Below are 21669 nucleotides of genomic sequence, written 5' to 3'. Positions count from 1 at the left end.
TTCTCAGATCTCAACCTCCGTGTTGGGAGATCCACTGCTCTCTTCAAAGCTGTCAGACAGAGTTGTTCGCGTTTGCACAGGCCTCTGCTGCTGTGCCCTGCCCCCAGAGGTGGAGTCTACAGAGACAGGCAGGTTTCCTTGAGCTGCTGGGAGCTCCACCCAGTTCGAGCTTCCCAGCGTCTTTGTTTACCTACTTAAGCCTCAGCAATGGCAGGCGCCCCTCCCCCAGCCTTGCTGCTTCTTTGTGGTTAGGTCTCCACAGACTGCTGTGTTAGCAGTGAGTGAGGCTCCGTGGGCGTGGGACCCTCCCGGCCAGGTGAGGGATATATTCTTCTGGTGTGCTGGTTTGCTTAAAGCGCATTATTGGGGTGGGAGTTACCCGATTTTCCAGGTGTTGTGTGTCTCAGTTCCCCTGGCTAGGAAAAGGGATTCCCTTCCCCCTTGCACTTCCCAGGTGAGGCGATGCCTCACCCTGCTTCAGCTCTCACTGGTCAGGCTGCAGCAGCTGACCAGCACCGATTGTCAGGCACTCCCTAGTGAAGTGACCCCAGTACCTCAGTTGAAAATGCAGAAATCACCGGTCTTCTGTGTCACTCACGCTGGGAGTTGGAGACTGGAGCTCTTCCTATTCGGCCATCTTGCTCCGCCCCTCTGCCTATAATTTTTTAGGTCATTTTCTTCACCTGAATATTCCTTCACAATTTCCTAGCTCATTGAAATCCACCCATTCTAAAACACCAAATTAAATACTACCTCCCCCATGAATGCCTTCCTCATGACCAAATCTGGGAGGAATCTCTATCTCCTCTGATGACTCTAGCCCTTTCTGCTTCTTTTATTGACTATCATATTGTATCATAGTATGGATGTATTGATTTGTTGACTGTATCACATTCAGCTAATCTGTTTAAATCATAATAATCTTTCTCTTTCCTATACTTTATTTTTCTTTTTAAGTTTAGGGGTACATCTGCAAGTGTGTTATATTGGTAAAACCTTGTCATGGGGAATTTTTGGAAAGATTTTCATCACCCAGATATTAAGCCTAGTACTGGTTAGTTATTTTTCCCGATCCTCTCCCTTCTCCCATCATCCACTCTCTGGTAGGCCCCAGTGTCTGCTGTTCCCTCTTTGTGTACATGTGTTCTCATCATTTAGTTCCAACTTATAAGTGAGAAAGGTATTTTGTTTTCTGTTCCTGTGTTAGTTTGCTAAAGATAATGACCTCCAGCTCCATCCATGTTCCTGCAAAAGACATGATCTCGTGATCTTCCTATATTAAGATCTATTCAGAGAAGATAACGTTTTTGCCATTTTTGTGTCCCTCGCAAATCTAGCATCCATCAGATCCAGAAAGGATGTATGATAAGGAGCATAGGGGAGTCACTACAGATGCTTATTAAAGTCACTAAGGGGGAGGTGATTCAAGATGGCCGAATAGGAATAGCACTGGTCTGCAGCACCCAGCGAGATCAACACAGAAGGCAAGTGATTTCTGCATTTCCAACTGAAGTACCCAGTTCATTTCATTGGGACTGGTTGGACAGAGGGTGTAGCCCATGGAGGGCGAGCCGAAGCATAGTGGGGCGTCGTCTCACCTGGGAAGTGCAAAGGGCCAGGGAATTCTCCCCCTACCCAAGGGAAGCCCTGAGGGTCTGAGCCTGAGGAACTCCGACACAGATACTGCGCTTGTCCCACGGTCTTCGAACATGCAAACCAGGCGATTTTCTCCAGTGACTACCTCACCAGGGCCCTGGGTTTCAAGCACAAAACTGGGCGGCCAATTGGGCAGACACCAAACGAGCTGCAGGGGCTTTTTTTTTTTTTTTTTTCATATCCCAGTGGCGTCTGGCACACCAGGGAGACAGAACCATTTACTCTCCTGGAAAGGGGGCGATGAAGCCAGGGAGCCAAGGGGTCTGGCTCAGCGGGTCCCACCCCCGTGGAGCCCAGGAAACTAAGATCCACTTGCTTGAAATTCTGGCTGCCAGCACAGCAGCAATCTGAGATCCACCTGGGAAGGTCAAGCTTGGTGGGGGGAGGGGTGTGCCGGTTTGCTTAAAGCGCATTATTGGGGTGGGAGTTACACCGCCATTGCTGAGACTAGAGTAGACGGTTTTATGGCCACAGTGTAAACAAAGCTGCTGGGACGAACTGGGTGGAGCACACTGCAGTTCAGCAAGGCTGCTGCGGCCAGACTGGCAGATTGCTCCTCTTTGGACAGGACATCTCTGTAAAAAAGGCAGCAGCCCTAGTCAGGGGCTTATAGCAAACTTAAACATCCCTGTCTGATGACTCTGAAGAGAGCAAGGAACCTCCCTCCCAGCACAGCATTTGAGCTCTGCTAAGGGTCAGTCTGCCTTCTCAAGTGGAGCCCTGACTCCTGTGTATACTGACTGGGAGACACCTCCCATTTGGGGCCAACAGACACCTCATACAGGAGAGCTCTGGCTGGCATCTGGCAGATGCCACTCTAGGTCGAAGCTTCTAGAGGAAAGAACAGGCAGCAATCTTTGCTGCTCTGCAACCTCTGCTGGTGATACTCAGGCAAACAGGGTCAGGAGTGGACCTCCACAAACTCCAGCAGGCTGACACCAGAGGGACCTGAGTGTTAAAAGGCAAAGAAACAAACAGAAAGGATTAGCACGTCCACTCAAAGACTCCATCCAAAGGTCACCAATATCAAAGACCAAAGGTAGATAAATCCACAAAGATGGGTAAAAACCAGTGCAAAAAGGCTGAAAATTCCAAAAACCAGAATGCCTTTCTTCCTCCAAAGGATCACAACTCCTCGCCAGCAAGGGAACAAAACTGGATGGAGAATGAATTTGATGAACTGACAGAAGCAGGCTTCAGAATGTGGGTAATAACAAACAACTCCAAGCTAAAGGAGCATGTTCTAACCCAATGCAAGGAAGCTAAGAATCTTGAAAAAAGGTTAGACGAATTGCTAACTGGAATAATCAATGTAGAAAAGAACATAAATGACCTGATGGAGCTGAACACAGCAAAAGAACTTTGTGAAGACATGAAACAAGTAAGATCAGAGTAGAACTGAAGGACACAGAGACATGAAAAACCCTTCAAAAAATCAATGAATCCTGGAGCTGTTTTTTTAATCAACAAAATAGATATACTGCTAGCCAGACTAATAAAGAAGTAAAGAGAGAAGAATCAAATAGATGCAATAAAAAATGATAAAGGGGATATCATCACTGATCCCACAGAAATACAAACTACCATTAGAGAATACTATAAACACCTCTTCACAAATAAACTAGAAAATCTAGAAGAAATGGATAAATTCCTGGACACATACACCCTCCGAAGTCTAAGCCAGAAAGAAGTCGAATCCCTGAATAGACCAATAACAAGTTCTGAAATTGAGGCACTAATTAATAGCCTACCAACCAAAAAAAGTCCAGGACCAGATGGATTCACAGCAGAGGTACAAAGAGGAGCTGGTAGCACTCCTTCTGAAACTATTCCAAACAATAGAAAAAGAGGGAATCCTCCCTAACTCATTTTATGAGGCCAGCATCATCCTGATACCAAAACCTGACAGAGACACAACAAAAAAAGAAAATTTCAGGCCAATATCCCTGATGAACATCAATGCGAAAATCCACAATAAAATACTGGCAAAGTGAATCCAGCAGTACATCAAAAAGCTTATCCACCATGATCAAGTGGGCTTCATTCCTGGGATGCAAGGCTGGTTCAACATACGCAAATCAATAAACGTAATCCATCACATAAACAGAACCAATGACAAAACCTATATGATTATCTCAATAGACACAGAAAAGACCTTTGATAAAATTCAACACCCCTTCATGCTAAAAACTCTCAATAAACTAGGTATCGATGGAACATATCTCAAAATAATAAGAGCTATTTATGACAAACCCACAGTCAATATCATGCTGAATGGTAAAAACTGGAAGCATTCCCTTTGAAAACCGGCACAAGACAAGGATGCCCTCTCTCACCACTACTATTTAACATAGTGTTGGAAGTTCTGGCCAGGGCAATCAGGCAAGAGAAAGAAATAAAGGATTTTCAATTAGGAAAAGAGGAAGTCAAATTGTCTCTGTTTGCAGATGACATGCTTGTATATTTAGAAAACCCCATTGTCTCAGCCCAAAACCTCCTTAACCTGATAAGCAACTTCAGCAAAGTCTCAGGATACAAAATCAATGTGCAAAAATCACAAGCATTCCTATACACCAATAACAGACAAACAGAGAGCCAAATCATGAGTGAACTCACTTTCACAATTGCTACTAAGAGAATAAAATACCTAGAAATACAACTTACAAGGGATGTGAAGGACCTCTTCAAGGAGAACTACAAACCACTGCTTAAGGAAATCAGAGAGGACACAAACAAATGGAAAAGCATTCCATGCTCATGGATAGGAAGAGTCAATATTGTGAAAATGGCCATACTGTCCAAAGTAATTTATAGATTCAATGCTATCCCCATCAAGCTACCACTGACTTTCTTCACATAATTGGAAAAAACTACTTTAAGTTTCATGTGAAACCAAAAAAGAGCCCTCCTAGCCAAGAAAATCCTGGGCAAGAAGAACAAAGCTGGAGGCATCATGCTACTCAACTTCAAACTATACTATAAGGCTACAGTAACCAAGCATGGTACTTGTACCAAAACAGATATATAGACCAATGGAACAGAACAAAGGCCTCAGAAATAAAACTTCACAGCTACAACCATCCGATCTTTGACAAACCTGACAAAAAAAAAAAAAAAAAGCAATGGGGAAAAGATTCCCTATTTAATAAATGGTGTCGTGAAAACTGGCTAGCCATATGCAGAAAACTGAAACTGGACCCCTTCCTTATATCTTTTACCAAAATCAACTTAAGATGGACTAAACACTTAAATGTAAGACCTAGGACCACAAAAATCCTAGAAGAAAACCTGGACAATACCATTCAGGACATAAGTATGCGCAGAGCCAAAATTGACAAATGGAATCTAATAAACTAAAGAGCCTTTGCACAGCAAAAGAAACGATCATTAGAGTGAACAGGCAACCTACAGAATGGGAGAAAATGTTTGCAGTCTCTCCATCTGACAAAGAGCTAATATCCAGGATCTACAAAGAACTTAAACAAATTTACAAGAAAAAAAACAACTCCATCAAAAAGTGGGTGAAGGATATGAACAGACACTTCTCCAAAGAAGACATTTATGCAGCCAACAGACATACGAAAAAAAGCTCATCATCACTGATCATTAGAGAAATGCACATCAAAACTACAACGAGATACCATCTCACGCCAGTTAGAATGGTAATCATTAAAAAGTCAGGAAACAACACATCCTGGAAAGGTTGTGGAAAAATAGGAATGCTTGTACACTGTTGGTGGGAGTATAAATTAGTTCAACCATTGTGGAAGAGATTGTGGCAATTCCTCAAGGATCTAGAACTAGAAATACCATTTGACCCAGCAATCCCATTACTGGGCATACACCCAAATGATCATAAATCATTCTGCTGTAAAGACACATGAACCCATACGTTTATTGCAGCACTACTCACAAAAACAAAGACTTGAAACCAACCCAAAATGTCCATCAATGATAGAATGGATTAAGAAAATGTAGGACATATACACCACAGAATACTATACAGCCATAAAAAGTATGAGTTTATGTCCTTTGCAGGGACATGGATGAAGCTGGAAACCATCATTCTCTGCAAACTATCACAAGATCAGATAACCAAACACTGCATGTTCTCACTCATAAGTGGGAGTTGAACAATGAGAACACATGGACACAGGGAAGGGGAATATCACACACTGGGGCCTGTAGGGGAGTGGGGGCCTAGGGTAGGGATAACATTAGGAGAAATACCTAATGCAGGCGATGGGTTGATGGGTACAGCAAGCCACCAGGGCATGTGTATACCTGTGTAACAAAACTGCATGTTCTTCACATATAACCCAGAACTTAAAAGTATAAAAAAAAAAAAAGTTAGTAAGGAAGCTGGGTCTCATCAACTGTGGAGTTTTTGGTTTTGTTTTTGTTTTGCTGAGGAAGTTTTGCAACTTTGGGTCTACAGCTGCATGCTAGAAGCAGTTTCAGAAAAATATGTAGGGTTGCCGAATGTGATTCTCCTTCTCTACCACTCTCTCTAAAACAAGGTTGAACAAATATTTAAATAATTATTATTTGGAGGAATAGCACATTGTTAGCCTTCCTGTTGCCCACATGTCTTGTTCTAACCCTGTATTCAAAAGGCACTGACTAAATATGTGTTGAATAAATTAATAGTGGTGAATCATAATTTTTAAAATTGTTTTGGGGGGGTTGTTTTGTTTTGTTTAAGACAGGGTCTCACTCTCTCACCCAGGCTACAGTGCAGTATGGTACAATCACGGCTCACTGCAACCTCGACCTCCCTGGGATCAGGTGATCCTCCCAGCTCAGCCTCATAGGTAGCTGGGACTACAGGTACATGCCACCATACCTGGTTAATTTGGGGGGGGGAGTTTTTTGTTATGCCAAGCTAATTTGGGGGAGGATTTTTGTTTTGTTTTGTAGGGACGATGTTTCCCCATGTTGCCATAGCTGGTCTCAAACTCCTGGGCTCAAGCAATCCTCCCACCTCAGCCTGTGAAAGTGCTAGAGTTACAGGTGTGGGCGACCCTACTCAGCCCATAATCCTGTTTTTAGGGATGTTATCTTCATAGTTTTCATGATGTTTTTGCTGTTCTTTTTTTCTTTAACAGAAGTATTAGCAATCTTTCCAAAAACTAATACACAAAAAAACCTTATTTTTTCTAATTTGAAGTTGAAGACACATTAATATCTGCAATGCCGTTTATAAGGTATTGAAATCCAGACCATTTGAGCAATTTCTCCAAACTCATACACAAATTTCTAGAGGAACCAGGGACTTGTGCCAAGATCAATTGACCAAGGTATCCCATTCTCTCTTTAGTCCACTGTCTGATATCTAATAGCCCATTTCATCCAAAGATAAAAATAAAACTATGAAATACATAAAATCTACTATTCCTTGAACTAAGAAAGAAAGATAAAACTACCTCTACTTCTTTCTAGAATAATAAATTCTTTAGCCTACAGTAATATAAAAATCAGTTTGGAGCTAGCATTATTGCAACAGGTTCTCTTTCCACCTGTAGACTTATAATCATCTCTTTTGTACTGCTGAAGCAAAAAAAAAAAAAAAAAAATGCCAACCATAGACGAATTTTGTGTAAAAATGATTAGATAGATATGTACCATGCTTAAACCAATTTGGCTACGGGGGCAAATGGGACTTAAACTCCTGCTTCGACATCGACTTAGAGATCGCACCGAATTCCACTTAAAAAAGAGAGAGAAAGAGAGAGACATAGTCAGGAGTTTGTGAAAACTGTCATGGCTTAAAACAACATGCATATCCCATAGAATAAGAATCTTACTGATATGATTACACTTGCCCATTACTGATCATCTGCACAAGCTACACTCCTTTCACTTCCTATTGCTGCCCAATATGTGGCAATAACTTCAGGGTAATTTTATTTTATTTTATTTTATTTTATTTTATTTTATTTTATTTTATTTTATTTTGAGACGGAGTCTCGCTCTGTTGCCCGGGCTGGAGTGCAGTGGCCGGATCTCAGCTCACTGCAAGCTCCGCCTCCCGGGTTCACGCCATTCTCCTGCCTCAGCCTCCGGGGTAGCTGGGACTACAGGCGCCCGCCACCTCGCCCGGCTAGATTTTTTTGTATTTTTTAGTAGAGACGGGGTTTCACTGTGTTAGCCAGGGTGGTCTCGATCTCCTGACCTCGTGATCCGCCCGTCTCGGCCTCCCAAAGTGCTGGGATTACAGGCTTGAGCCACCGCGCCCGGCCCAGGGTAATTTTAAATAGAATCCCATTACAATGAACCTTGGGATATTCTGGTGTTTGATGCCAGTAGAATGTTTTTGTGAGTAAGCTATTGGAAATTACATAGGAGTTTGTTAGTGCTGGAGAATATAAGCTCCATGTGGGTAGAGATTTGTATCTGTTTTATTTGTTGCTAAATCTCTAGCACATAAATACAGTGTTTGGGTCATAAATAACTATTGAATAAATAAATATCATGAATGAATGAAACACCACTACTGCCTTTCTGCTCTCTAACTAAATGAATAAGGAGAAAGCTATATTCACTAAAATGAGATTTTACTGGTAAAATCCTTAAAATTTCCCTTAATTCAACCCCTTTCTTTTCCAAATTCTTTGTTTTAGGAAGAACTTCCTATTATTTTGTTTTAGGGTTTAAGTTTGGACAAATGTTCGTGATAAGCTTGATGGGAGAGAAGAAGGAAGTTAAAAGGCAATTGCTATTTGATGTAAAACATAAGAATAGTGGGTATTTCTTCTCCCTCCTTTCCAAACTGCACTGCAGATAGAATCTTCTTAACAGAAAGTGACTGCTGTAGGAGCAAGAAGTATGTTTTATTGTAGAACATGTGTAGCTGTCAGATCAATAAAATCCAACATCTATTTCTATGGGCTTGATCTTTTTTTTTTTTTTTTTTGATGGGATCTCAGGCCAGGTGTTGTGGCTTATGCCTTTGATCGCAGCACTTCAGGAGGCCAAGGTGGGTGGATCACGAGGTCAGGAGTTTGAGACCAGCCTGACCAACATGGTGAAACCTCGTCTCTACTAAAAATGTGAAAATTAGCTGGGTGTGGTGGCAGGCGCCTGTAATCCCAGCTACTTAGGAGGCTGAGGCAGGAGAATCGCTTGAACCCAGGAGGTTGCAGTGAGCTGAGATCATGTCACTGCACTCCAGCCTGGGCAACAGAATGAGATTCCATCTCAAAAAAAAAAAAGACATGATCTTACTCTGTCACCTAAGCTGGAGTGCAGTGGCACAATCATGGCTCACACAGCCTCAACCTCTCCAGCTCAAGCAATCCTCCCTCCTCAGCCTCCCAAGTAGCTGGTACTACAGGTATGCACCACCATGCCCAGCTAATTTGTTTATTTTTTGTAGAGATGAGGTCTTGCTATGTTGCCCAGGCTTGTCTCAAACTCCTCAAACAATCCTCCTGCCTTAGCTTCCCAAAGTGCTAGGATTACAGGTGTGGGCCACTGTGCTAAGCTAAGGGCTCAACATTTATGGAACAAAATATTTTAATATAGTATTCGCTGTAATGGGATTTTTAAGCTACAAAAACCCTTTTCTTAAGTTCTTTTAAAATAAAATATTCCCCTTCTCCACTGTATGTATGAAAGCTGCCATAAAGCACTTCCCCTATTCTTCAGTTCAAGGAGAACAGGAACAGAGATTAGCCAGCTGTGTGATGGTGCATCATTCTGGACTAAGGGGCTTCACTTAACTCTTTCTAGGAAAGGCAGGGGTAAAACTACATAACATAAACTATGCAGAATATCCAAGCACCACCAGTTCCATCACCCAATCCCCACTACAACACGTACACACCCACAGGCTCACATACAGAACCTAAGACTTCATTTTAAAGGCTGTTCAAGTATTTAATATTCTGTAGGTTCAACCTTCTCAAACTGATTCATTACTCTCTCCCACCTCCTCTGCCCTCTTTGTCTCCATTCCCCCGCTCCATACACATCATACCAAGGAGAGAAAAACAGGGCACATTAACAGTTTCTCAAAATAGAGAATTGTCAGTAAAAATTTGGCAAATCACTTCCTGAAAGTTAATTGATTTTAAATGCTTAGGATTATGGAAATCCTCCTACAAGATAACTTCAAAGGGCTTTGTTTTTAAAATATCATAGTAATTCTAAGATGGAGGAGGTAAACATGACTGATTCCATCTTCTAAATAAAGCAAGAAGTAAAGAAATTACTCCAGGAAATTATGCAGAATTACGGAAAAATCAAAGAAAAGAATCAGTTCTTTTTGGGGATCATCTCCGTCCTCTCCTTTGCATGAAATCTTATCAACTTTTTATAAACTTCTTTTATAGAATCTCTGGGTTTATAAATGTTCTCGAACTTGTGAATCAAACACTTGGGATGAACTGTCACTATGCAAGGCCACCGTACAAAAGCCCCTCTCCTGGTGACAGCTTCTCCCTTCATGATGACACAGTCATTCTCCATGAGAGCAGGCCACACGTGATAGAGGACTAACGGAGCCGTGAAATCCGAGTCGTAGCTGCGGCGGTATCTGTTTTCAATACACAAAACAAGAAAGAGAAGTTAAGCAATTATGGAGCATATCTAGGGGAAAACATCAGTGTGAATTTTCATTTTGTATTATGCTCAGATCTGAGTAAATATAGAACAAATTATGTTATTAAAGAATGTTTGTGGCCTCTTAGAACAAGAAGTAATGATAACTGGGACCCAGCATGGATGCGCTAAGACCAAATCATTTCAAACTAATTGTTTTCCTTCTCTTCTCAGGATTACAAGAGTTGCAGTTCAGGGGAATTCTAAAGACATAGACTAGCTATCTGAAGTCCCATCAGGCTTCCCATAGAATTTTTCATGCTGTCTTTGTGGACAAAATAAAAGAAATATAGGAGGATGATTAACTTAAGTAGGTGGATTGGAAACTAATTCAAGGATCATATCCAAAGAGGGGTAATTAATGGATTAACAGAAACCCGAAGGAAGATGCTGAGGGCTCTCTCTCAATACTGTGATAAGTTATCATGTTTATAAATGAGTTGTATGAAATATAGAAAACATGCTCAAAGATGCAGGTGGTTAGCTAAAAAAAAAACACACAACAGATGACAATAAAAACAGCTCAGCAGGCTGGAACAATAAGCTGAATTTAATAAGATAAAATAAAATGTGAATACATATGAGGTCCTATAATTGAGTCTAAAAAGTATTTGCACAAATAGAGGAGACATATGGTTTAGTCACAGTACAAGTGAAAATACAGTAGATTTCAGTAGTACTCAAAATGAATAAACACTGTCAGAAAGCTAAAAAAGAAAGAAAGAAAGAGAAAACTACTGCAAGTTAGCTAAATTAATGGAGAATAAGAATAAAAAGGGTGGTAGTCCCTCTAGGCTGGTCAGTTCACTTTCTTTAAAAGGTGCACAGACCAAGGCAATGAATCTATTTGTCAAGAAGTCCTAAACCTACTTCATATGAAGAAAACCTGAAGTCCTGAGGCCAGAAGGAGGAGGATTTGAGTAATTGCTTTCAAATGCACAAAAGGCTGCCAGATTGAAAAAGGGTTAGCCTTGTTCTGTGAAGTTCTAGAAGTAGAACCAAATCCAATAATTGTTATAAAATCCAATTCCAGCTGCACAGATGTCCAGGCACACAGGCCAGAGAATGCCCTAGAAGCTGCACATTCCCTCTGGTTAAAGGCATGTCAGCAAGAGACCCTACAGAAGTCTTTGACATGTGCAGATTCCTTAAACCAAAAAGGTGAAAGGTTCTGAGTGGAACTATCAATCCTCTAAAGGAGAAAGGAATAAAAGGAGACAAATGAAGATAATGTGCTCTGTAAGGGAACCAAAAAGACCCAACTGCAGTGTAATGTCCTAATATCAGCTCTTCCATGAGTTGATCCATGCTGGAGAAACTAGAAGCAGGGCAATGGCAAGAAAATATGACATGCTATAAGGCAATTGGAAAATTCATTATTGTTGTGATTTGCATAAGTGAAAGAAAGTGAATGATTCTGAGTGGTACTATCCATCCTCCCTCATCAGCAAGCTTGCAGGAATGCTGGGCATAACTTTACAACCTGAACAAAAACCCAGAGTGAGTATTTCCTGGCCACCCACTTCATGCTACACAGCATCCTAAGTGCTTTGTTTGAATTATCTCAACTAACCTTCTACGACCCTAGGAAGTAGGCATTATTATTTCCCCCATTGGATAGAGAAGAAAGTAAGAAATAGAAAAATTAAGTGGCATGACTAACATTATACAGCTAATAGGTAGTGGAGCTGAAATTTGAACCTAAGCAGCTTGAGGCCAGAGCCTGTGTTCTTAACCACTAGCTTGATTTCTTCCCAGATAATCTCCAGCTATATCCTGTGATCTCAAGAAATCACAATACAATGTTTTAAATTAGTTTAATGTCTTTTAATTTATAAGGGAGTATTTATCTTGTAAAAGCTGGTAGCAATCTATTGGTCCTAGACAATGGAGTCAAGAGCATTAATTTTCAAACATTAGTGTGCATAAGGAACACCTGGGTGGTTGTTAAATTGCAGATTCCTGAGCCCCATCTTAGCCCTACTGCATAAAACATCAGGATATGTAATCCAGGAATGTGTATTTTTAACAAGTACCTTGAGTAATTCTGATGCAGGTGATCTACACATCATACTTTGAGAATCCTGGCCTGAGTAATGCAATACAAACCAATAGAAAGTAATGCATATTTGTATTTATAGAGCATCTTTTAAAAAATGTTCTAGATAGGCTCCAAGTCCTCATTAGTTCTCCCCCAAAGACTAATACGTTATGTTCAATGGAAAATAACTCCAGGAGTGGGTCCTGCCCTGGAATACAGAGAAGTATATGGTAGGCTTGGAAATCAGGTAGTGTCTGTTAATTTCTCCACCCAGAGTTCTTTTCCCTAAATTGTTCTCAGGAAACAGACAAGACAATGTACTCATGATGAATTCCTTAACTTCTGCTCCTCTGTCTCTTACTTGCAATCATTAAAAACTTCTCCATCTGCCCCATATGCAATATCTAGGGGTGGTTCTAAGGCCTGCATTGCAAAGGCAATGCAACATATCTCCTGGATGAAGTCACTGAGAAGGCAAAAGTCGACGACAGGAGGGAATGAAATCTTGGGATTGACATTCATAGCTCGGATCACATCCTGAAAAACAAAAGATGGCATCACTTTGTTACCAGCCTGTGACAAAAACACTCTAACATCCTAAGAATATTAGGACTGATGGGATGTGGGAAAAGAGAATGTGAGCCAAAACAAGTTAAAGCAGAAAGCAGTATATGTGCTAAAAGGAGAAAGATGTTGCCACCCATTCACAGGGAAGGAGGAAAGAGGACATAGAGTAGAAATGACACAGTAAAAGCCAAGAGAGTCCTAAAAAGGCAAGGAAAAAAACCTTCTGTGGCTTTTATTTATCATTGCCTTATTTTTCTATTCTGGGCAAGGGTATGATGTGCCAACACAGAACTCTGAACTGTTCATAATCCATAACAATCATTATAATAGTTTGCTTTTACTGAGTGTTAACTATGTGCCAAGTCTTGTGCTAAGCAAATTGACTACTTTCTTTCATTTAATGCTCTCAGTGACTCTAGGGAGTAATGAACATTTTTACTCCCACTGAAAGATTAGAAAACTAAAGCACACAGAGATTAAGTAAATGTGTAAGATCACACAGCTAGTAAGTGCAACAGTCAGGAAGCAAATCCATACTTACTTTTCCCAAAATCCTTGCTCTTAAGTACTATGATATTCCATCTCCTGACCATAACAGCCTATCTAAAGAAACTCAGACAATTTTTCCCCATAATATTTTTAAGGAAGAAACAGTCAATAATGGCAGGTGCTACCAAGTAAATTGAATGCTGTTCCTTTCTTCTTTTTCATTACATACAATAAATACTAAATATTGGATGGATTTCTGAGTTATTAGTACTCAATATAAACAGCAGCAGCAGAAGTAAACCAGTCCTAATAAGAGATCCAACACTTACATTGACACTGCTTTGAGAATCATATAGATCAAGATGACAAATGACATAATCCGAGACAGCATTCTCAAAGTCATTCGACCCCACGTAAGATGGTGTCAATGATTTTCTCACACGGATCTTGAAATGTCTGAATGCCATTTTTGCTACATGGAATGCCTCCTGCACATAAAAATGCAGCAAATTTTTTGGTGAAAAGAGGTAAATGAAGAGATCCAAAGCAAGGAATTAGAAAGAATCCAAGCTTCAACATCATATTGGTCTTCTGATAACTAAACACAGTTGATCAAAAACATTTTTAATCTGGAAGAAAATACATCTCTAATTTTGAAAAGTACATAAACATATAATAATCCATGCTCACTAACATCAAGACAGTTGACCATTGTTCTAGAAATTCTAAGTGCAGGAAACAGGACAGTGCAGAAATTGAAGGAAATAAATCCCCTGCTATGAGCCCATAGCAATACCACATTACTGGTCAAGAAATAAGAGAAAATTATCAGTCTAGTGTTTATGTTATAAACACATACCCAGACTCAGACATGTTTCCTGGCATATTTTAATTCAACAAATATTTATTAAATGCCTATGGTGTGGTAAGCATTGGGAAAACTCAGTTATATAAAGAAGACATGGCCTGTACATTGATAGAGCTTTAACTAACTCAGTAAGTGGTTCTTAATTATATAAACCAGGGGATGGCAAACATTTTTCTATAAGGAGCCAGATAGCAAATATTGTATGCATGTTGAACTACACACAATTTCTATCTTTTTTTTTACAACCATTTAAAAATCTAAAAACATTCTTACATTCTTACAGTAGCATTTCTCTTAGAAATATGAGCCAGGTCCAGATATGGTCCATAGATAATGGTTTGCTAACCTCTGATTTAAATGAATAAATACAGGATAAAGTTCAGTATTTCTGATAATTCTGCTCTCATACCAATGTTTTGTTTTGTTTCTTAATATTTAACAATTCTCCTCATAACAATTCTCCTCAGTATCTTTGTATGGCATTAACCCATAGAACAAACATATTTGTTTTGGAAACTAAGGATACATATATGCACTTTTAAAATTTGCCATACTCAAATAGCTGATATGTTAGCAGTTTTAATAACTACTCTTAATTAAATAAAGAGAAGCATTAACATAATCACAACCTTCTATTTTTTTTTTAAGAACTAAAGGAAACCAAATGATAGCCATTAGCAATAATATATTCACTGTGTCTAATATGCCCATATTAGACAAAAGGTACAGTGCAAATCAACTTTTTATAAACCCATTTGAGGTAGTCCGGTATTTATGGATACTTCTTAAACAAATGCCTGGTCAATATAACTAACTAAATAAATATTATATAACTATTCATATATATATGTATAGTTATCAATTGTGAAAATGATTCACCCCCCAACTATTTGTAATGAAAGGGAAGGAAGGAAGGAAGGAAGGAAGGAAGGAAGGAAGGAAGGAAGGAAGGAAAGAAAGAAGGAGAGAGAGGAAGGAAACAATGGAGGAAGAAGGGAGAAAGAAAAGAAAGAAGGAGGAAGAGATGGAGAGAGGGAGGGAAAGAGGGGAAGGAAGGAAGGAGAGAGGGAGAAAGATGGGAAGAGAGAAAGAGGAAGGAAAGAAAGGATAGAGGGAGGGAGGGAAGAAGGAAGAAAGGAGAGAGGGAGAGAGATGGGAAGAGAGAAAGAGGAAGGAAAGAAAGGAGGGAGGGAGGGAAGACGGAAGGAAGGAAAGAGGGAGGGAGGGAAGGGAGGAAGGGAGGAAGGAAGGAAGGAAATAGGAAAGGAGGAAGAAAGGGAAGGAGGATGAAAAAGAAGGAAGGAGACAGATGGGGAGACTGGAATCTCCCCCACTTCTGTGACCTCAGGATCCACTAGTCTTTGTAAGTTGTTCCATTCACGTTACCAAACTTGTCTCGGCGCTGCCCCAAGGAGCCGGGGGTCCCGCAGGGGTCACATACCACTGTGGCGATGTAGATGATCCGCTGAACGATCTCAGCCTTGTCGATGCAGCGCCGCAGCAGGCACTGAGCGTCCAGGCGGGCCTGGGAATAAGAATCGCTGAAGCGGGACAAGAGAGCAGCCTTGCACGCCACATTGGACAGCTTGGAGCGGTTTGGGGACGGGCTCCTGACCTTGACAGCCGTGGAGGGGCTGGCAGATCGGCTGCGGCTGCAGCTAGGGCTCCGAGGGGCAGGGCTGGGAGAACGGCTCCTGGAGGACCTGTTGATGAGAGAGAATCAGCCAGGGAAACCCTTCGATTTGCTTCTTGAGTAAAGCAAAGATCACCTGGTGGCCAATCAATCCGACTATTGGGAGGCAAAACTCCTTATCTGAGTATTCAGAAGTGATTAGACTTCCCTATCATCTGACTCCAGCATCTGGTACCAGACTTCTTTCCCAAAAATTTATAAGTAACTAGAATTTCTATACATCTCCAGAATGCATGCGTTCTTAAAAATCAGTCCCATTTTGACTTATAAACTCTCAAAAAGAAGCATATAATTTTCTTTTGTAGTCCCTAATACATCAAATTGGCCTATTAATGGAACTTTGCATCACAATATTATTTTACATCTAGACTCATTTTACCAGAACCTCAAAAGGGATTCAGAGGTCCCATATGTTCAGGTCTTTTTGGCTTTATACAAAAACTCAAAACTACATAAAAATTTTCATATATCCTTCCAAGGAACTTCCTCTCTCCTCAATTCTGGTGTCTGAGATGACCCTTTTGCCTATCACATTGTCCTCAGCCTGCTCATGCTTCACCTCTACTCTCCCCATCTGCTCCATCCCCTAATCAATCACCCCCATGTCCAGATACTTTATCCCTCTCAGATACTCACACAGGAGTTACATATAACACTGGTAGAGAGTCCTCAGAAAATCCCAAAATGTTTTGCCTGTCTGTGAGGTGGCTAATGGAGATTTAGGAGCAATCCAAGTTCATGTCCCTTTTCCAATGTCTGATCATTCACAAATTTAATCCAAGTTTGGATTCATTTAGCCAGGATCCCTCTAAGTTCATTCAAGAATTTCAGGTTTTGACTATTGCCTTTGATTGAACCTAGCAAGACATATTTGTGGTATTAACTACTTGCTGTTCCCATGAAGAAAGGTCATGCATATGTTCAAGCTTGGGCAGATGAAGCTCATGTTCATAATCCTAACAATGCTAAAGCTGGGGCAGAAGCTGTCCCCAACACAGAACCCAACTGGCAATACCAGGCCACTGATGCTGGCCCAAACAGAGGCAGGGGCAGACGAGATTATATGATCTCTTTTTTGTTGGAAGAAATGAAAAAGGCAGTAGCAAAACCTGCTAATTTTTCTAAATTACAAGAAGTCACTCAGGAGCCATCTGAGAGTCCCATCCTTTTCCAGGCTACACTGGTGGAGGACGTGCATAAATACACAAGTTTTGACCCCCCTTAGGGATTCTAAGGGCCTATCCATTCTGGCCATATATTTTTTAAGTCAAACTTTCCCAGACACCAGACAAAAACTCCAAAACTTAGAACAAAGCCCACAAACTCCCTTTCTTACTTTATTAAATGTAGCCTTTAAGATTTTTCAATAATCAGGAGGAAATATCTAAAATAAAAACAGTTCTATTGGAGGAGGAAAAATGCCAGCACCACACTCATTACATAGTGACAGCATTGGCACATTCTTTTTCATTAGCCAATAATCCCAAGGCTCATCCCCATAACACTAACAGAACAGGGGCCTGTCATCGCTGCAGAAATCCAGGACACTAGAGTAGAAAATGTCCAAAACCTCCAGGTTACAAGCCACCTCCAGGTTACAGTGGGAGGACCCTATTCTCATTGCAAACAAGAGCATCATTAGAAAAGTGAGTGTCCCTCCCTTCCTCATGACAGAGGGCCACTTCTTTCTCCTAAGCCATAATAGCCACAACCTCACCAACATACCTGACAAGGGGATTCTGCAGAACAAGGACAAGAGGAAGGACATGCACCTCTAACTCTATTCCTGGATTATAATCACGCCTCTGAAAGTCATCCTCTAGATGACTGGTGTCCTTCCAGGCCCCTGTCTTTTCCATTTCTATGGATGAGCTTTGGGTAAATCTAATTGTGGCTGAGCAAGACTTTTTATCACACCTTCCTACCCTAACCATTTCTCTCCATGCTGGTAAAATGGGAAACATCTCCACCTTTTTGTAATCTTATTACTTCCCCCACCATCCATACTTACAATATCATTGGAACTTCTTTAATTGTAATGTTACTTTGGGATGTATACCCTGGGATACTCCTGTGGGTAACATTAACCCATTTGAGGCCTTAGGCTCTTACAACAAAACTCTGGATCTATCTCATCACTGCCCATTTTTAAGCCTTTCAAACAAACTAATAGAGTAAGGCCTCCAGTATACACCATCCCTTGGACTCCTAATTGTTTGGACAAATGGAGGCAAGATGGCGTAGTTCCGGGTTCTTCACCGTCAACTTTCCTGCACCGGGGAAAGACACGGGTCAACTGCGCAGGCGCAACCCGACCTCCGACGGAGAAGAACTGGAACCCACCTAGCCACGCCTACCACCCCACCCCTGACCCACCTATGTCCCTCCCACTGCCCTCCCACTTCTGGCCTGGGACATAAAAGCCGCTCCTGGCAGGCGCTCAGAGCGAACTTCCTCGGCCCCTCCCCGTGCGCGGGACCCAGGAACCTCCTCTGAGAATGCCGGAGGGACTTCGTTGGCCTCCACCACCGGAGACTGGTGAACCTCGCCCCTCCTTCACATTGGCTTGTAAATAAAGTTGTTTTTGCCTTGCCTACTTGCCTTTTCTCTGGCATTTGCTCTGGGGGTTGCATTAAAGCAAATCAGCTGGTGCCGAAACCCGGGAGGAGACCCCTCCTCAGGGCCCCCCCAAGGTCTGAGGAACCTCCTCCTTCCACGCCCCAGACGGACCAGGGCCTGGACATTGCTTTCCCCACCTCCAAGTCTCCTAGGGGTGAGTACCTTCTGCCTCCCTCTCATATCCCTTGGCCAGAAGTCCTGCGCAGGCCCAAGGCTTTTTTTCTGGTCACCAGGTGACCCAGGAAAGTTCCCAAAGGCAGAGACGTCTGCCCAAAGGAACTCCATTCCGTTCCATGTGAGACCCGTCCAGGACGGAGACGTCCGCCTGGAGGTAATCTCCATTCCGGCTCCAGGAGCCTCTCACTGGTCTCTGGTGGCTCCAAAGGATGCTTTGTAGCCAGGTAGAGTTCGGTTTCCATTTCCGCCTATTGGTGAGAGGAAGGCAATGGGAAACCCCCAATCCAAAATACCTAGAGACTCCCCTTTAGGGTGTCTTCTAAAAAACCTCAAAACTTTGCAATTAGAACAAGATCTCAGATGAAAGCGACTGGTGTTCCTCTCCACTGTGGCGTGGCCACAGTATAATTTAGACAATCAGTCTCAATGGCCGCCTGCGGGCACTCTAGACCGTAACATTTTAACCGACCTCAGTAGTTTTTGTCAGCGCTTAGGCAAGTGGTCTAAAATAAATTATATACAAAAGTTTTAAGACTTGCGTTCTCGACCAGACTTGTGTAGCCAATGTTCCTTGGCCCAAGTCAAGTTGGCTAAGGCATGGACCTAGCGCAGTCAGAAAAGAGTCATCTTTCCTATCTGACTTGCCTATGTCAGCTTCCCCTCCCTTCCACTCCCACTGTATACTCCACCTCCCCTTCCCGCTTCGGCCCCACCTCCTCTTTCGGCTCCACCTCCCCCTCCTGCTCTCGCAGTTGACCCGCCTCCCTCCTCAGCCTCTCCCACTATTGTTGAGGCTACACTTCCCTCCGACCCCTCGGCACTTCCGCCTGGTCATCTTAGTTCGCCTATCTCTGCCCATACCCGCTCTAAAGATTGCCTAACTGCCCCCACTCCTACTCCCACCCTATCCAACCTCCCTGCGGTCTTAGCACCCTTGCGTGAGGTGGGCGGGGCGGAGGGCGTAGTTAGAGTTCATGTTCCCTTCTCACTAGCAGATCTTTCAAAGACTGAAAAACGTTTGGGAGATTTTTCTGCCAACCCTACAATTTATACCAAAGAATTTAGATACCTTTGCCAGGCCTATGATTTAACCTGGCATGATCTCCAGGTTATTCTTACCTCTACTCTAAACCCTGAGGAGCAGGAGTGCATCCTAGTGGCTGCCAGGCAGCATGCCAACCAATTACACCTAACAGACCCTGCCTTCCCACTAGGGGAACAAGCAGTCCCCTCTATAGATCCAGACTGGAACTATCAAGTAGGCCAGCCAGGCCGCCGAAGATGAGATATGATGACTCAATGTCTTCTGGCTGGTATGCAGGCGGCCTCAAATAAGGTAGTAAATTTTAATAAACTAAAAGAAATTATTCAAGGTTCAGATGAGAACCCGGCCACATTTTTAAACAGGCTAACTGAGGCTTCAATTCAATACACTCAGTTAGACCCAGCTTCCCCAGCCGGGGCCACTATTCTAGCATCATATTTTATTTCACAATCTGCCTCAGATATTCGGAAAAAACTCCAAAAGGCAGAGGATGGACCTCAAACTCCTATTCAAGACCTAGTCAAGTGGGCCTTCAAGGTCTATAATTCAAGGGAGGAAATGGCTGAGGCCCAATGACAGGCCCGCCTAAAGCAGAAGGTACAGCTCCAGACTCAAGCCTTAGTTGCTGCTTTGCAGCCTAGCCATAACTCAAAACTGGAGAGCAAAACCCCCGGATGCTCAAAGATAATAAAAGGGGCTTGCTATAAATGCGGTAACCCAGGGCATTGGGCTAATAGATGTCCCCAGAGTCCCCAACCGCCTGAGCCAGTGCGGCCATGCTACAAGTGTGGAGTACCTGGACACTGGGCTAAAAAGTGTCCTAACCCTTGTCTGCCAACAACTCCTTGTCCAGCATGCCATGAAGAAGGGCACTGGAAATCTGACTGCCCCACCCTGAGAACGGGCATGGTGCCTCAACGTGATGTCCCTTCTCAGGACCCTGGGAGCTCCTTCCAGCTCTTACATCTGGATGACGACTGAAGGTGCCGGGACTTGGGGACCCCCAACACCCTTGCCGAGCCACAGGTAACTCTCCTGGTAGCGGGTAAGACAATTTTTTAATCAACAGCGGGGCTGCCTACTCTGTTTTGCCATCTTTCGAAGGGCCTAGCCTTCCCTCCAATATTTCTGTTGTAGGAGTTAATGGCTCTCCGTCCAGCCCTCGAAAAACCCCACCCCTTAATTGCTGCCTGGCCAACAACTATTTTGCACGCTCGTTCCTCATTATCCCCTCATGCCCCACTCCCCTACTGGGCCGAGATGTTTTAAGTCAACTGAAAGCCTGTATCTCCATCCCTACTAGCGCCCCCCACCCTACCCACCATCTGCTTCTAGTATTGACTAACTCAAATGACTCCAACAATCCTATTAACCCTTTCCCCGATTTCCCCATTCCTATCGACCCCCAAGTGTGGGACACCTCCACTCCTGTTGTGGTGGACCATCATCCACCAATACTTATAAAACTTAAGAAACCATCTCAGTTTCCAATCCGTCCACAGTTCTCTCTCTCTCTCCACAGCACTTACGAGGACTAAAACCAATCATTACTAGGTTACTCAGCCAACACATCCTCATCCCCATTCATTCTCCCTGTAACACCCCAATCCTACCTGTAAAGAAGGCAGATGGAACTTTTTGGTTAGTGCAGGATCTTCATCTTATCAACGAAGCTGTTTGTCCCACCCATCCGGTAGTTCCCAACCCCTATACCCTTCTTTCTCTCATTCCACCAAATACAACACACTTTACTGTACTGGATCTAAAAGATGCATTTTTCACTATTCCCCTGCACCCAGATTGTCAGTTTCTTTTTGCTTTTACATGGGAAGACCCAGACACCCATACCTCCACCCAACTGACATGGACAGTGCTTCCCCAAGGGTTCCGAGACAGCCCCCATTTCTTTG

The 21669-nt window shown here is 42.5% G+C and overlaps 1 protein-coding gene across 3 annotated transcripts in view; it reads right to left on the bottom strand.

Annotated features, from left to right (window-relative positions):
* SPATA18 (spermatogenesis associated 18) overlaps positions 1–21669 on the bottom strand; it is a 61220-nt gene that overhangs the window by 10414 nt on the left and 29137 nt on the right. For 2 of the 3 annotated variants that reach the window (XM_011960054.1, XM_011960055.1), the window contains 5 exons: positions 15667–15928; positions 13687–13845; positions 12663–12838; positions 10072–10195; positions 7282–7365 (listed from right to left, as the gene is read on the bottom strand). In XM_011960054.1, coding sequence (XP_011815444.1) covers positions 7282–7365; positions 10072–10195; positions 12663–12838; positions 13687–13845; positions 15667–15928 — 805 coding nt within the window. Of the gene's footprint in view, positions 1–7281; positions 7366–10021; positions 10196–12662; positions 12839–13686; positions 13846–15666; positions 15929–21669 lie in introns of all 3 variants that reach the window. The other variant, XR_001003797.1, reaches the window with a different exon arrangement.

This window comes from Colobus angolensis, unplaced genomic scaffold (assembly GCF_000951035.1).
Source record: "Colobus angolensis palliatus isolate OR3802 unplaced genomic scaffold, Cang.pa_1.0 Scaffold501, whole genome shotgun sequence".
Classification (NCBI taxonomy): Eukaryota; Metazoa; Chordata; class Mammalia; order Primates; family Cercopithecidae; genus Colobus; species Colobus angolensis.
Note: the sequence above shows the minus strand (reverse complement) of the source record. Positions and strands in the feature narration are given on the sequence as shown.